This window comes from Microcaecilia unicolor, chromosome 2, assembly GCF_901765095.1.
Source record: "Microcaecilia unicolor chromosome 2, aMicUni1.1, whole genome shotgun sequence".
NCBI lineage: Eukaryota > Metazoa > Chordata > Amphibia > Gymnophiona > Siphonopidae > Microcaecilia > Microcaecilia unicolor.
The window spans coordinates 318,371,851-318,387,011 of NC_044032.1; the positions used below are offsets into that span (position 1 = coordinate 318,371,851).

General features: G+C 41.7%; 1 protein-coding gene across 1 annotated transcript in view; it reads right to left on the reverse strand.

Moving 5' to 3' along the window:
- The window catches only part of ABCA1 (ATP binding cassette subfamily A member 1), a 706,841-nt gene that overhangs the window by 673,503 nt on the left and 18,177 nt on the right, over positions 1-15,161 (reverse strand). The window contains 1 exon segment of the mRNA XM_030194329.1: positions 5,484-5,577. Within this exon segment, the coding sequence (XP_030050189.1) occupies positions 5,484-5,577 (94 nt within the window).

Consider the following 15,161-nt stretch of genomic DNA (forward strand, 5'->3'; position numbering starts at 1 on the left):
ACATTGAACCTGATCTATTGGGATGTGGCGGGAGATAGAGGGAGGGGATGCTGGGCTACAAGGGTGGAGGGTGGGGAGATACTGGAAATGGTAGAACCATCTAGAGGACATGGATGGCTGTCAAGGAGATGAGTGAGAGGAGGATAAGGAGTACAGATTAAAAACTGTTAATAGGGAGAGATAAAAGATAGAATGAAATAGGAGTTTGGGGAAAGGGTGAGGTAGGGAATGGGAGAGCTAAGGTATAAGCAAAGAAGCTGAAGAGTTGAAATTTGAATGGAAAGAGGCAGAAAAAAATAAAGGGAGGATAGAGCTAAAGGGAAAGATCAATATGTCAGAGACGGATGTAATGAGAGATGGAAATGAGGAGAAAGGAGAAATAACAAATGGACAGCAGCCCTGGAAAAAGAGTTAACAGAAGACAGACAGGAAAACAGAAAGGAGAAATTGGCACCAGCAAGGTGGAAAATAAAATGTCCTGACAACAAAAAAAGTGTTTTATATGAATTTATTATTTGGAATTTGTTAACTTTGGGAAATGTACATTGTGGATGTCTTTGTATTTTATTGAGCATAACAGGAAACCAGAAAGCATCGCGAAGGCCCGCGGCGGATTCCTGACCTGTTTTTGCTGCATAATTAAGTTCCCCTGATGACGCCAGTTTAGTGGCGAAACATGGCCTATGTTGGGAACAGGGAATTTAGAAATTCCCATCACACGAATTGAGAAGAAAAGATGTTATTGGAGCCTCTGTTTTAGATCAGCGTCCATGGACTGAAAGATTACTGGGGCGCTGTTTTGAGAAGATACTCTGTAAATATTTACAGCTTTGCTCGCACCAGCACCCAAGCTAAGTGACTTTAAACATTTGATAGTTGTTTTCATCATGATATTTTTTAATATTAATATCTGGCTGGTTGTAAGATGTGCGATGATGTGAGAACTGTGTGCAAATGCTTCTCAAAACCTTGAGACACTTTAACACACCAAAAAAACTAAGCACATTATTTAATTATTTTTATATTTTTTATTTAATTTGTTTTTTTGATTTAGTAGTAAGGTTTCTGGTTGAGTTGTTGAGCATAATTATTGAAACCAATCTTTCTAGGATACCCAGAGTTTGGATAGTATATTAAATTTTAACTGCCAGACCCTCGACCATTCTTCTAGCGTTTGGAGATCCCTTCTCACTGTTTCTAATCCCTCCAGGGTATCCACTCTTGCTATTTTCATGTCATCCACAAAAAGGCAAACCTTTCCTTCCAGCCCTTCAGCAATATCTCCCACAAATATATTAAACAGAAAGGCCCCAGCACCGACCCCTGAGGAACTCCACTGCTCACCTTCCTTTCCTCCTAGCGGATTCCATTTACCACAACCTTTTGCCACCTGTCAGTCAACCAGTTTCCTATCCAGTTCACCACTTTTGGTCCTAAGTTCAACCCTTTCAGCTTATTCACCAGTCTTCTGTGGGGGACCGTCAAAGGCTTTGCTGAAATCCAAGTAGATTACATCTAGCTCATGTCCTTCATCTTTGGTCGCCCAGTCAAAATAAATCAATAAGATTCGTTTGTCAGGATTTTCCTTTGATAAAGCCATGTTGCTTCAGGTCCTGTAACCTATTGGCTTCTAGAAAGTTAACTATCCTTTCTTTCAGCAGCGACTCCATTATTTTTCCTACCACTGATGTGAGACTTGCCAGTCTGTAGTTTCTCACGTCTTCCTTGTCTCCACTTTTGTGAAGACGGACCACATCCACTCATCTCCAATCCCGCGGAAACTCTCCTGTCTCTAAAGATCTATTAAATAAATCTTTAATACGTCCCACCAGGACCTCTCTGAGCACCTTCACTATTCCATCCGGCCCCATAGCTTTGTCCACCTTCAGATTCTCTTTCTTCCATAAATGGCACAGAATCCACTCCATTCCCAGATGTTCCCTCAGCAGCTGACCGTGATCCTTCACCAAGATTTTCCTCCATGAACATCGAAGAGAAATAATTGTTTAGCACTTTTGCTTCATCACTCTCCACATAGCCATTCTCATTATCTTTCAGTCTGCAATTCCATTCCTATCTTTTCTTCTTTCTCCAATATTTCTGAAAAAGGTCTTGTCACCTCTCTTTACATCTTTAGCCATTTTTTCTTCCACTCATGCTTTTGCTAACTGTATTTCCCTCTTCGTTTCTTTGACTTTAATCCAATAATCTTTTGTATTTCTTGAACAAAGCCTCTTTTGCTCTTATTTTTTCAGCTACTTGTTTGGAGAACCATATAGGCTTCCTGCTTCTCTTGTTTTTGTTTACTTTCCTTGCATAAAGATGAGTTGCCATATTTATAGCAGCCTTTAGCTTTGACCACTGATTTTCCACATCTCCTATGCCTTCCCACGCCAACAGTTCCTTCTTCAGGTATTCCCCCATTTTATCAAAATCAGTACATCTGAAATCCAGTACTTTGAGTTTTGTGCGTCCACACTCCGCCTTTGCTCTTATATCAAATCACTATCACTATCATGTAGGTGGGCAACCACCCGGATATTGGAAACACTTCCTCCATTTGTGAGTACTAGATCCAGCATCGACCCTTCCCACGTAGGTTCCATCACCATTTGTCTGAGCAAGACACTTTGACAGGCATCCACAATCTCCCTATTTCTTTCCGATTCTGCAGACGGGACATTCCAATCCACAACAGACAAATTGAAATCTCCCAACAGTAGCACCTCCCCTTTCATACCAATCTTTTGAATATCTTCTATCAGATCCTTGTCTAAAGTCTCCATTTGTGCTGGAGGTTTGTACATAACCCCCGTGCGAATACAGGTTTTGTCTTCTCTTTCCAGGATGATCCATAAAACTTCTTCCTTTCCCCATGTTCCCCACATTTCAGTCGCTCTGATATTGTCTCTCACATACAGCGCTACTCCTCCACCTTTTCGGCCCTCTCTATCTTTCCTAAAAAGATTATAGCCCAGTATGGTCACATCCCATTAATGGGAATTGTTGAACCATGTCTCTGTAATAGCAACAATATCCAAGTTTTCTTCAAACATCAGGGCTTGCAAGTCTTGAACCTTTTAACTTAGACTACAAGTATTTCTAATTTGTGATCCCTTGTTCTATATTTGGCAAAGGTCTGTCTGTGTTTTGCATGTGACTGAAGTGCAGTTTTCCATTTCCACATAGCTTCTGTGTGTAGGTCTGTAGCAGTCCCACTTCTTTTAGGGCCAAGTGTAATATTTGTCATTTTGCCTAGGCATAGATAGGGTTCTTGCTGTTTGAATCATAGGAATATTGCTACTGTTGTGTCTGTCATGAGTTTGGGATATATAGGCCTTGCATACACCACCATTTCCTGATCTGTCCAGCCTCAGAAAAATTGGCTGCTACTGCAGCAGCAGTACAGCTCTGAAGCTTGCCTTGTGGCCTGTGGAAGTGCACTAGAATGTCTCAGCTCTGGCCTCCACCACACACCACCCCAGAGCCAGGGCCCAAGTTGGGAGCCTGTGCTGTGGCTCGCTCCTGTGCCTTATCCTGAAATAAATCCAGGGTCTCATTGGGGGCTTTTCTTTACACTAACTGCAGCAAACTCTCTGCAGCAGAACAAGTGAGAGCCAGAGCAGCCCTCCCTTGGTCCTTCTACTGGTACAGGTAATAAAAACCTGTATTATTTTATAGGGAAAGGGAACGGGTTTGGAACAGCCCATCCATGTTAACTCTAGGCTTACCCAAAATGTCATGACATGCATTGCCCACTAAAAGTATGTCAGCAGGCACCATTCCTGAAAGTCTGAAGACTTTTTCTGAAGAGAACTCCAGACCCTTGCAAAGAAAACACCACTGCAGAGTCTGAAAACCAGAGAAGTAGTCCAATCGCAGAGCAATGAACAGTATTAGATGTGCTTAGTCCCACAGAAATAGGGGGTATTGTAGAACAGGATGCCTACGCGAGAAGTCCAAAAAGATGGCTATTTTATAAACATAAGAGTAGTCAAACTGGGTCAGACCAATGGTCCATCTATCCCAGTATCCTGTTTTCTAAACAGTGGCCAAGCCAGGTCACAATTACCTGGCAGAAACCCAAACCATGGCAATACTCCATACTATAAATCCCAGGGCAAGCAGTTGCTTCCCACGTCTGTCTCAATAACAGACTATGGACTTTTCCTCCATGAATCTTTCCAAAACTTTTTTAAACCCAGATACGCTAACTGCTGTTACCACATCCTCCGGCAAAGAGTTCCAGAGCTTCACTATTCGTTGAGTGAAAAAATCAAGACAACCTAAGTAATCCTTCACTATGATTTCATATGTAAAATAAAGTCAGAGATTGGTTAGGTTGATTTGGATGGATCACCTTCACTTTGAAATATTGATCATTACCACTTGATATTCTGAAGTTGGCGCTCCACCCAAAATATGCCCTATGAGCACCTACACACAGATGACCTGAAAGTAGACACACTTGTTCGGTGTGCCTACTTTTTTTACACATGCTGAACAAATCTTTATAAAATCATTCACAATATGAACAAGGAGGCGTTTAAAAATCATCACATTGTTAAACCCTGTCTGCAAGGTGCAGGAATTATAAGCTAGTCTGCAAACAAGGAACAGGAAAGTGGACCCAGATTGGTTTATTTGAAAACCCTGTTTCTCAATGCTAGAGTCATTCTTGGAATTGCAATCCCACATTCTGTCTCCTTTCCTCACTGTGCACATAGTTTCTCTTCTCCCTCGCTTTCCAACTGTATTCCAGTAAATAGAAAGCTTACACAACAGAATGTTCCCTACCCCCTTCCTCCCAGACCAGTCATTGCTGACATGATCTCACTCACTTAACGTGACTGCAGATGTACCATGATCATAAATTAAAACATGTTCATCTTTCCCAAAGCAAAATTACTTTATATGATAGATGTATAGTGCTACTTAGTGCCAGCAGTAAAATACATCATTTTAGAACAAGGGGTCTCAGCCCAGTCCTCGGGACACACCAAGCCAGTCAGGTTTTCAGGAGCTCCACAATAAATCTGCATGCACTACTTCTATTGCATGCAAATCTATCTCATGCATATTCATTGTGGATATCTTGAAAACATGACTGGCTTGGTGTGTCCCAAGGACTGTGTTGAGAATCACTGTTTTAGAAGAAAAGAAATTAGGGATAAGGCAGAAAATATGGGGGGGGGGGGGGTGGACACCCATAATTTTGTCCCAGTTTTTCCTTCTGTAATTATCTTGTTTTCTTTCATATTCTTTCAGCTATGGCAACCACCTGTCATTTTTAAGCTGGACTCTACAAAAATATCTGATATAAATAGCAAAAAACATTTGGAAACAATAATTTATATAGTTCTACTTCCTCTTTTATTTTCTATCCAAAAGTCATAGTACTGTTTGGGCACCACTGCGCCCACCCATTCTGATTGGTCTCTTTTTCCCACTGTCTATAGGGATTTATCACTGTCTGTACTTACATTCATGTTGTTCATATGGTGGGTAGGAAAGTCGCACAGAGATCAGTATAAAGAAGACAAACAGAGGCCAGGCAACTTCAATCAGCAGCTGAAACTGTAAAGAAAAATAACCGTTCTGATAATTCAGTATTTCAAATATGAATGCAGGCACTTTCATATACAAAAAATAATACTACTAATAAAAAATTAAAAGAGATCAAGTGCTCATTGCTAAAAGGTTTTTCCCATAGGCACAGTATGGAGGGAAAAAGTTTTCTAAATGGGGCTAAATGTTCCCACTGGAAGCCAAGTATTAAATTCAGCCGAAGCTGTCAGGCGCTCAGTTCCAGTAAACATTTTCAACCTGTGCTGGCACAGTGAGCAATTATTTTCAAATCTTGCAGGCCTACTGTGCTGTAAACTTGCTGTTACTAGCTGTTTATACACAGAAGAAAGAGAAGCAAGTCTTGCACACTGGTTCCAAACTGTTCTCCCACCATCTCCAATGGAAATCCAAGTTTTATGCGCAACTAACATTATTCCCCACATCCAGTGCAGGACATCTGCCAGTAAATGGCAGAGGATTAAATGAAATACTTACAAAATAATAGGGGCCCAATATTTAAAAGCGATTATCTGGATAGTGGTACATGGACAGATAGTCCAAACAAAAAAAACAGCACCACGGGCCTTTAAAAATGGAACACAGTTCTTTAATGAATGAGCCTTGACAAAAAGTTTGTACTTCGTTCCCTCTCTTTTGTTATATACATGGACAGATAGTGTCATTGGACAGGCTTAATTGGTGATTTTCAGCAGCACTTTCTGGATAGTGCTGCTGAAAATCATTACTGACTACTATCTGTATAGTGATAGAGTACATACAGCATAAGTGATCCCAAGAGTTTTCTAGATAGTGTCAATATTCAGCCCACTATTCAGATAACTTCTCTGGGTAACTTAGGACAGCAAGAAGGCTGAATATTGCTGCTACAAGGATAATTCTGGCTCTATCCATTCTTTCTAGATATTGGTGCTGAATATCCAGATTTTTTTTTTGGCTGCCATGGCCAGCATTAAAAAAAAACACTGATGCATCTGAATAATAACCCATAAGTTGTTAAAAAGAACATTCATTCATTAATTCACTATTGTCCTAACTAATTAAACATAATTTTGAATTGTTTACTTGAAACCTCTTTTTGAACGCTTGGATCCAGACTAATGTGGACTTGAGCAACTTAAATAATTTATGTTATTTTGAATATATTCTGTTGTGTCCATGAAAGTTTCACGTTTAGGTATTTAAATGTCAGCTCCTTCTCTGCCTTTCCTCTCCACTAAAAAAAAAACAACACACACACATCGCTTTTCAATGGTTAGGACAGTGTTGTTGTCTGACTGTTTTTTTTTCAGGGTAGGCAGAATCAGTCCTGGTTTTACAACAGCACATACATGGACATACTATATCACAGAAGATCTTGGTTTTGTCAGAGAGACATTTAAACAGCCACAAAGATTTGGGAAGAAATGACAAGCTCATTTTAACAGATTGCAAATGTCTTTTAAAATCAAGAACACCCCCCCCCCCCCCAACCCACACACATCCACCTACTTTCATAAATACAACACTCATATTTGTTTCCGGGTCTGAGAAGGATAAAGTGTATCATTGCACTGCTCAGAGGAATCTAAATGTCAGGGTATTTGTTCCTGCATGACACATGCAGCTGAACTGTAGGCTTTCTCCCTGGTCTCCTAGATTCCTTTAAGTGTGAGACTGACTAATAGGTCAATGAATAACACTGGGCTTCAGCACAGAAAAGAAGGGAATCAATCTACAGTAATTCAAAAGAATCCACTGATTTATCTTTAAGATATTAGAATGTACTGCACTGGATAACAGCCAATACTTCAAACGCAACTCCAAGGTTGACATGTCATCAAAACCAATAAGAACTTTGAACCCAGTTTTTTTCAACATAAGTTTCTTCCATTTCCCTCCCCTTTCCTCATCTTTTATTTTATACTTGCTTGTGATCTGTTTTTATTTTTCTGTCCATAAGAATTACCATTCTGGGTCAGACTAAAGGTCTTTCAAGCCCAGTACCCTGTTTCCAAGAGCAGCCAATTAAGGTCACAGCTAGCCAGCAGCAGTGGCGTAGCCAGACTGCCAATTTTGGGTGGGCCTGAACCCAAAGTGGGTGGGCACAAAATTCACCCCCCCCCCCCCAGCAAAATTTATTCACACTCAGATGCATTTGTCACACAGGGTAAAGTTCTGCTTTTCAGTGCGTCCAATTTCAGACAATTTATTTAATAACCTAACACCCTTTTCAATGAGCTTTCAGAGGCCAAAACCTCCTGCCTCAGGTCAGTATAATGCTGTTACGGTATCCTCTCCTGACCTAAGGAAGAAAGTATTGGTCTCTGAAACTTTATTAACACCATATTACTTTATCCTAAATTAAAAATAAAATTATTTTCTTTACCTTTGTTGTATGGCCATTTACTTTTTCTCATTGTGTTGCTCCCAGTCTCTAGATTCTGCTTTCCTTCGTTTTCGCTTAACTCTTCTGCCAGAGTTTCCTGGCCATTTGTCATTTTCTCTCCTTTTTCTTTGCTTTCTTCAATATTTTTCTGCCTCTCTCTGTGTCCAGATTTAATTCATTCTTACTATCCATTCTTTAATTTCCTTCATCTACTCCAGGGGCAGTGACGTAAGAGACGGGCGGAGCCTGCAGAGCCAGCAGCCAATGCTTTGAGGCTGCCTGCGGTGCCGCGTTTTTTTAAAAACATTTTTTCTCGTCGAGTCTTAGCGTTGGCGCTCAGCTCAGTCAGCTGAGCGCTTCTTCTTTTTGTAGCGCCGGCCCTGCTGCTCATCAGGAAAAGCAGCAGTGGCCGGCAATGGGAGCTGGGGCTGGGGCTGGGCGGGCCTGAGCTGAAATTGGGTGGGCCTGGGCCCACCCAGGCCCACCCGTAGCTACGCCCCTGCCCTAAACTTAGTAATACTGCATGCTATTCACCCCTAGGGATAAGTAGTGGCTTTCCCCAAGTCTACCATACTAACTCTTTATGGGCTTTTCCTCCAAGAGCTTGCCAGCAGCCAACTCCTGAGTTTAATTATACATTGAAAGAAAAAAATATTATCTCCAATTTGTAAATGTACTACATAGTAACTTCATTGCATTTCCTAATCTTTGTATTTTTTGAAAGAGTAAACAACCTGTTCCACTCTGCTCATTATTTATAATATCTCCTCTCAGCCATCTCTTCTCCAGGCTGAAGAACCTTAACCTTTCAGCCTTTCTTACAAGGGGATGGAATGATAGGAATGATACCTCCATGTTCATTTTGGTCACCTTTCTCTGTACCTTTTCTAATTCTGCTATATCTTTTTTTGATGCAGTGACCAGAATCGCACACAATATTCTCTGTTTTATTCTCCATTCTTTTCCTAACAATTCCCACTATTCTTTTGCTTTCTTGACCCCTGCTGTAGACTAAGCAGAGTATTATCCATGTTATCGTTTATTTATTTACTATACTGTTACTTATTGCATAGCAAAACAGAATGATTTACAAAGCAAATGTTACAAAAACTTAAAGCACATGTTACAAAAACTTAAAAATAATATACATTTAGGAACTACAATTAATAGATAGAAAAAAAGATAAATCTCTCACTCAAGATCCAAGATGGCGATCGCGTAGGAAGCGTCAACGGACACGCTTTTGAGATTGATCGAATCTCGCTGAAGCGAGCATCTTACCCCGTCTGTGTAATGGGGAAAAGACGAGGCAAAGTTCGGGAGGCTCCCCTCGCCCCGGGCGGAACGCCCCAGCTCAAACAGACGACTTTGGATCGCTTTGGAGCAGTGCCCGTTCCCACGATGGTTTCCACTCCTTCTGCTCGAGTCAGTGCTTCGTCACTGAACAGCAGCGGAGACGGGGCTTCCCTAAGCCCCGTCGAACGTGCGGCGCCCCCTCAACCCGGAAGAGAATCTCTCTTGGTGAGCCCTGACGTCTTGGACCGAAGCGGAGTACTGATCATTCAGGGAGGGAGCCTACCGGAGAGAAGATCTGGAGCTGACAGCCAAAGAGCCTCGGAAACGCCATCAACTCATGCAGTTTTATCTAAAACTGTGAGTATTCTGGAGCAAGCTGTGAAAGCCCCTCAACCGGAGGTTTTGTTGGGAGAGATAGAAAAACCAGCCGTAGTGACATTAGAGTCACTTTGGGACTTGACATTTAATACTCGAACTGCTTTAAAAACTTTAATTTTTCAAAATATAGAGACAATTAAAGCACTGTCTGAGACTGCATTGAACCAACTACAAATTAATGTTTCTCAAGCCTCTGAAGTCAAAAAACTGACTGAAAGAACTGAAAAACTGGAACTTTTTGAACAGGCTTCAATTAAGGAGAGAAACTATACTCTTAGACGTTTGGAATATCTGGAAAATCAATCTAAAAGATTGTCTCTTCGTTTTTTGAATTTCCCCAGATCACCTTTGATTTCTCCAGTCCAAATGCTTAAAAAATATTTAGTTGAGATACTAGGAATGCAGGAAACATCATTACCCCCTATTACTAGAGCCTTTTACCTTCAATTAGATGTTAAATCATCTGAAAATGTACCTTTACAGGGGGCAATGAACTTAACTGAATTCCTGGAAACATCTCTTGAAGTAATTACACAGAGAACTACCTTGCTTGCAACGTTTGCGTTAGAAATGGATAGAGATGCAGTACTTAAACTATCTCTAAGACATTTAGATTCTGAGTTTTTGGGTTCAAAGATAAGAGTTTTTCCGTATCTTTCCAGGGAAACGCAGAGGAGACGTAAGAGGTTCCTAATGCTGCGGTCTAGGACAGTAGCAGTGGGAGCCGAATTTCTTCTGCGGTTTCCCTGCATTTGTAGAGTTAAATTTCAATCTAAACTATATCAATTCTTTGACCCAAAGCAGTTAGAAGAATTTCTGAGTAGCAAAGAAGAGGTTAGTGTACAAGTTTAACCCCATATGTACCACTGTATAGCAGGCTAGAGTTAACCACTTAGGAAAGATGCTTCTTTAGTTATAGTTATATTGACAAATGACTGTTTAATATAAACTGGATTATTTTATTTTCCTTATCTTGGATCATTTATTTGATGTAATATTGTGCACGATAGTAAAAGAAAACTTAGATATTAGTTGTTATTTACAAGTGAAGACATTTTCTTTTTGTGTATTAACACTCATATAATTTACTATGTTTGTTAAAAAACTATAAATAAAGATTTAAAATAAAAAAAAAATCTCTCACTCAAGATAGTGGATCAAACAAGCATAAAATGACATTCATATGTCAGACACAGAGACATGCATTACACTTCAGATTCTTGTGTGATCTATCTATTGAGATCTCATGTCATTCGATGGAAAAAGTCAGTTCGTAGAAATGTGTTTTTAATGCTTTACGAAATTGGGTGTAGGACCCTTCTAGTCTGATTTGCTTTGGTAAGGAATTCCATAATGCTGGGGAGAGAAAGAAGAAAGCTGATGAGCGAGTGGAATCTCATCTTGCCCTAGATGGCGGGGGCAGAACCAGTCTGCTATATGTAAATGAGCAAAGAGTACAGCCTGGTGTATATGGAATCGTCAATGCCGCAAGATAAGATGGTATGTTGGTGTGAAGTGCCTTATGTGTCAGTATAAGAATTTTGAATCTAACTCTAAATTCAATAGGGATCCAATGAAGATATTGTAGAAGAGGAGTAATCCTATCATATTTAGTGGCCCGACAAATGACACAAGCTGCAGTGTTCTGAATGGTTTGTAACCGTTTCAAGTTAGTTTTAGTGATACCGGCGTAAATAACATTACAGTAGTCATAGCGTGTAGTAATATATGTATATAATAGAGTGCATAATGATTTCTGATCTACTGAATTTCTAATTGATCATAACTGTCGGAGAAAGTAAAATGATTTCTTCACAACAGCAGATATCTGTGAGCTAAAAGAGAGGGCTGAATCAAAGATTACTGCAAGATATTTGAATGATGAAACTGGAGTCTGTCAGATAGGGTAGGAATTAATATTGGTGTACATAAGTACATAAGTAATGCCATACTGGGAAAAGACCAAGGGTCCATCGAGCCCAGCATCCTGTCCACGACAGCAGCCAATCCAGGCCAAGGGCACCTGGCAAGCTTCCCAAACGTACAAACATTCTATACATGTTATTCCTGGAATTGTGGATTTTTCCCAAGTCCATTTAGTAGCGGTTTATGGACTTGTCCTTTAGGAAACCGTCCAACCCCTTTTTAAACTCTGCTAAGCTAACCGCCTTCACCACTTTCTCCGGCAACGAATTCCAGAGTTTAATTATATGTTGGGTGAAGAAACATTTTCTCCGATTTGTTTTAAATTTACTACACTGTAGTTTCATCGCATGCCCCTAGTCCTAGTATTTTTGGAAAGCGTGAACAGATGCTTCACATCCACCTGTTCCACTCCACTCATTATTTTATATACCTCTATCATGTCTCCCCTCAGCCGTCTCTTCTCCAAGCTGAAAAGCCCTAGCCTCCTTAGTCTGTCTTCTTAGGGAAGTCGTCCCATCCCCGCTATCATTTTAGTCGCCCTTCGATGCACCTTTTCCAATTCTACTATATCTTTCTTGAGATGCGGCAACCAGAAGTGAACACAATACTCAAGGTGCGGTCGCACCATGGAATGATACAACGGCATTATAACATCCTCATACCTTTCCTAATAATACCCAAAATTCTATTCACATTCCTAGCCGCAGCAGCACACTGAGCAGAAGGTTTCAGTGTATTATCGACGACGACACCCAGATCCTTTTCTTGGTCCGTAACTCCTAACGTGGAACCTTGCATGAAGTAGCTATAATTCGGGTTCTTTTTTCCCACATGCATCACCTTGCACTTGCTCACATTAAACGTCATCTGCCATTTAGCCACCCAGTCTCCCAGTCTCGTAAGGTCCTCCTGTGATTTTTCACAATCCTGTCGCGAGTTACCACTACTACTATTTAACATTTCTAAAGCGCTACTAGGGTTATGCAGCGCTGTACAATTTAACATAGAAGGACAGTCCCTGCTCAACGAGCTTACAATCTAAAGGACAAATGTACAGTCAGTAAAGGGGCAGTCGAATTGGGGCGGTCTAGATATCCTGAAAGTTAAAAAGGGTTAGGTGCCGAAAGCAACATTGAAGAGGTGGGCTTTGAGCAGGGATTTGAAGATGAGTAGGGAGGGGGCTTGGCGTATGGGCTCAGGAAGTTTATTCCAAGCATAGGGTGAGGCGAGGCAGAATGGGCGGAGCCTGGAGTTGGCGGTGGTGGAGAAGGGTACTGAGATGAGGGATTTGTCCTGTGAGCAGAGGTTTCGGGCGGGAACGTAAGGGGAGATGAGGGTAGAGAGGTGGTGAGGGGCTGCAGACTGAGTACATTTGTAGGTGAGAAGGAGAAGCTTGAACTGTATACGGTATCTGATTGGAGTTAACGACTTTGAATAACTTTGTGTCATCAGCAAATTTAATTACCTCGCTAGTTACTCCCATCTCTAAATCATTTATAAATATATTAAAAAGCAGCGGTCCTAGCACAGACCCCTGAGGAACCCCACTAACTACCCTTCTCCATTGTGAATACTGCCCATTTAACCCCACTCTCTGTTTCCTATCCTTCAGTTTTTAATCCACAATAGGACATTTCCTCCTATCCCATGACCCTACAATTTCCTCTGTAGCCTTTCATGAGGTACCCTGTCAAACGCCTTTTGAAAATCCAGATATACGATATCAACCGGCTCCCCTTTGACCACATGTTTGTTTACTCCTTCAAAGAATTGAAGTAAATTGGTCAGGCAAGATTTCCCCACACTAAAGCCGTGCTGACTTGGTCTCAGTAATCCATGTCCTCGGATGTGCTCTGTAATTTTGTTTTTAATAATAGCCTCTACCATTTTCCCCGGCACCGATGTCAGACTCATCGGTCTATAATTTCCCAGATCTCCCCTGGAACCTTTTTTAAAAATCGGCGTTACATTGGCTACCCTCCAATCTTCCGGTACCATGCTCGATTTTAAGGATAAATTGCATATCACTAGCAGTAGCTCCGCAAGCTCATTTTTCAGTTCTATCAGTACTCTAGGATGAATGCCATCCGGTCCAGGAGATTTGCTGAACTGCCCCATTACGTCCTCCAGGTTTACCGTGAAGTCAGTAAGTTTCTCCGACTTGTCCGCTTGAAATACCATTTCCGACACCGGTATCCCACCCAAATCTTCCTCGGTGAAGACCGAAGCAAAGAATTCATTCAATCTCTCCGCTACGTCTTTATCTTCCTTGATCGCCCCTTTTACCCCTCTGTCATCCAGCGACCCAACCGATTCTTTTGCCGGCTTCCTGCTTTTAATATACCAAAAAAAGTTTTGCTATGTTTTTTTGCCTCTATTGCTATCTTTTTCTCGTAATCTTTCTTGGCCTTCTTAATGCCTTGCATTTGCTTTGACACTCCTTATGCTGCTTCTTGTTATTTTCAGATGGTTCCTTCTTCCTTTTTCTGAAGGTGTTTCTTTTAGCCCTAATAGCTTCCTTCACCTCATTTTTCAATCACGCCGGCTGTCTTTTGGACTTCTGTCTTTCTTTTCTAATTCGCGGAATATGTTTGGCCTGGGCCTACAGGGTGGTATTTTTGAACAGCATCCATGCCTGTTGTACAGTTTTTACCCTCTCAGTTGCCCCCCTAAGATTTTTTTTTAAACCGTTCTCATTTTATCCTAGTCTCCTTTTTTAAAGTTAATCGCTAACGTATTTGACTTCCTGTGTATAGTTACTCCAAGGTTGATATCAAAACCGATCATATTATGATCACTGTTATCAAGCGGCCCCAGTACCATAACGTCCCTCACCAGATCATGCGCTCCACTAAGGACCAAGTCTAGAATTTTTCCTTCTCTCGTCGGCTCCTGCATCAGCTGGTCCATAAAGCTGTCCTTGATTTCATCAAGGAATTGTACCTCTCTAGCGTGTCCCGATGTTACATTTACCCAGTGCTTTTTTTGTGCCGGTACGCAACGGTACGGAGTACCGGCACCTTTTTTTGCTAGCCCCCCCCCCCCCCGCGACACTCCGGGCGAGTCCTGCACTTAGTTTTTTTTTTAAGACTCAGAACGCGCGAACGATGCAGCCGGCAGCGATTGAAAGAGGCTGTCTGGGCTGGCGTCTGCGTCGGGGCTTCCCTCACCCTCTGCGAGTCCCGCGAAACAGGAAGTTGTAACAACGAAGGCGGGACTCGCAGAGGGTGAGGGAAGCCCCGACGCAGACGCCAGCCCAGACAGCCTCTTTCAATCGCTGCCGGCTGCATCGTTCGCACGTTCTGAGTCTTTAAAAAAAAAAACTAAGTGCAGGACTCGCCCGGAGTGTCGCGGGGGCGGGGGGGGAGGATTGGGGAGAGAAAGAGGAAAACCAACAGAGGAAAGGATTGGGGAGAGAGAGAAAGAGGGAAACCAACAGAGGGAAGGATTGGGGAGAGAGAGAAAGAGGGAAACCAACAGAGGGAAGGATTGGGGAAAGAGAGAAAGAGGGAAACCAACAGAGGGAAGGATTGGGGAGAGAGGGAAAGAGGGAAACCAACAGAGGGAAGGATTGGGGAGAGAGGGAAAGAGGGAAACCAACAGAGGG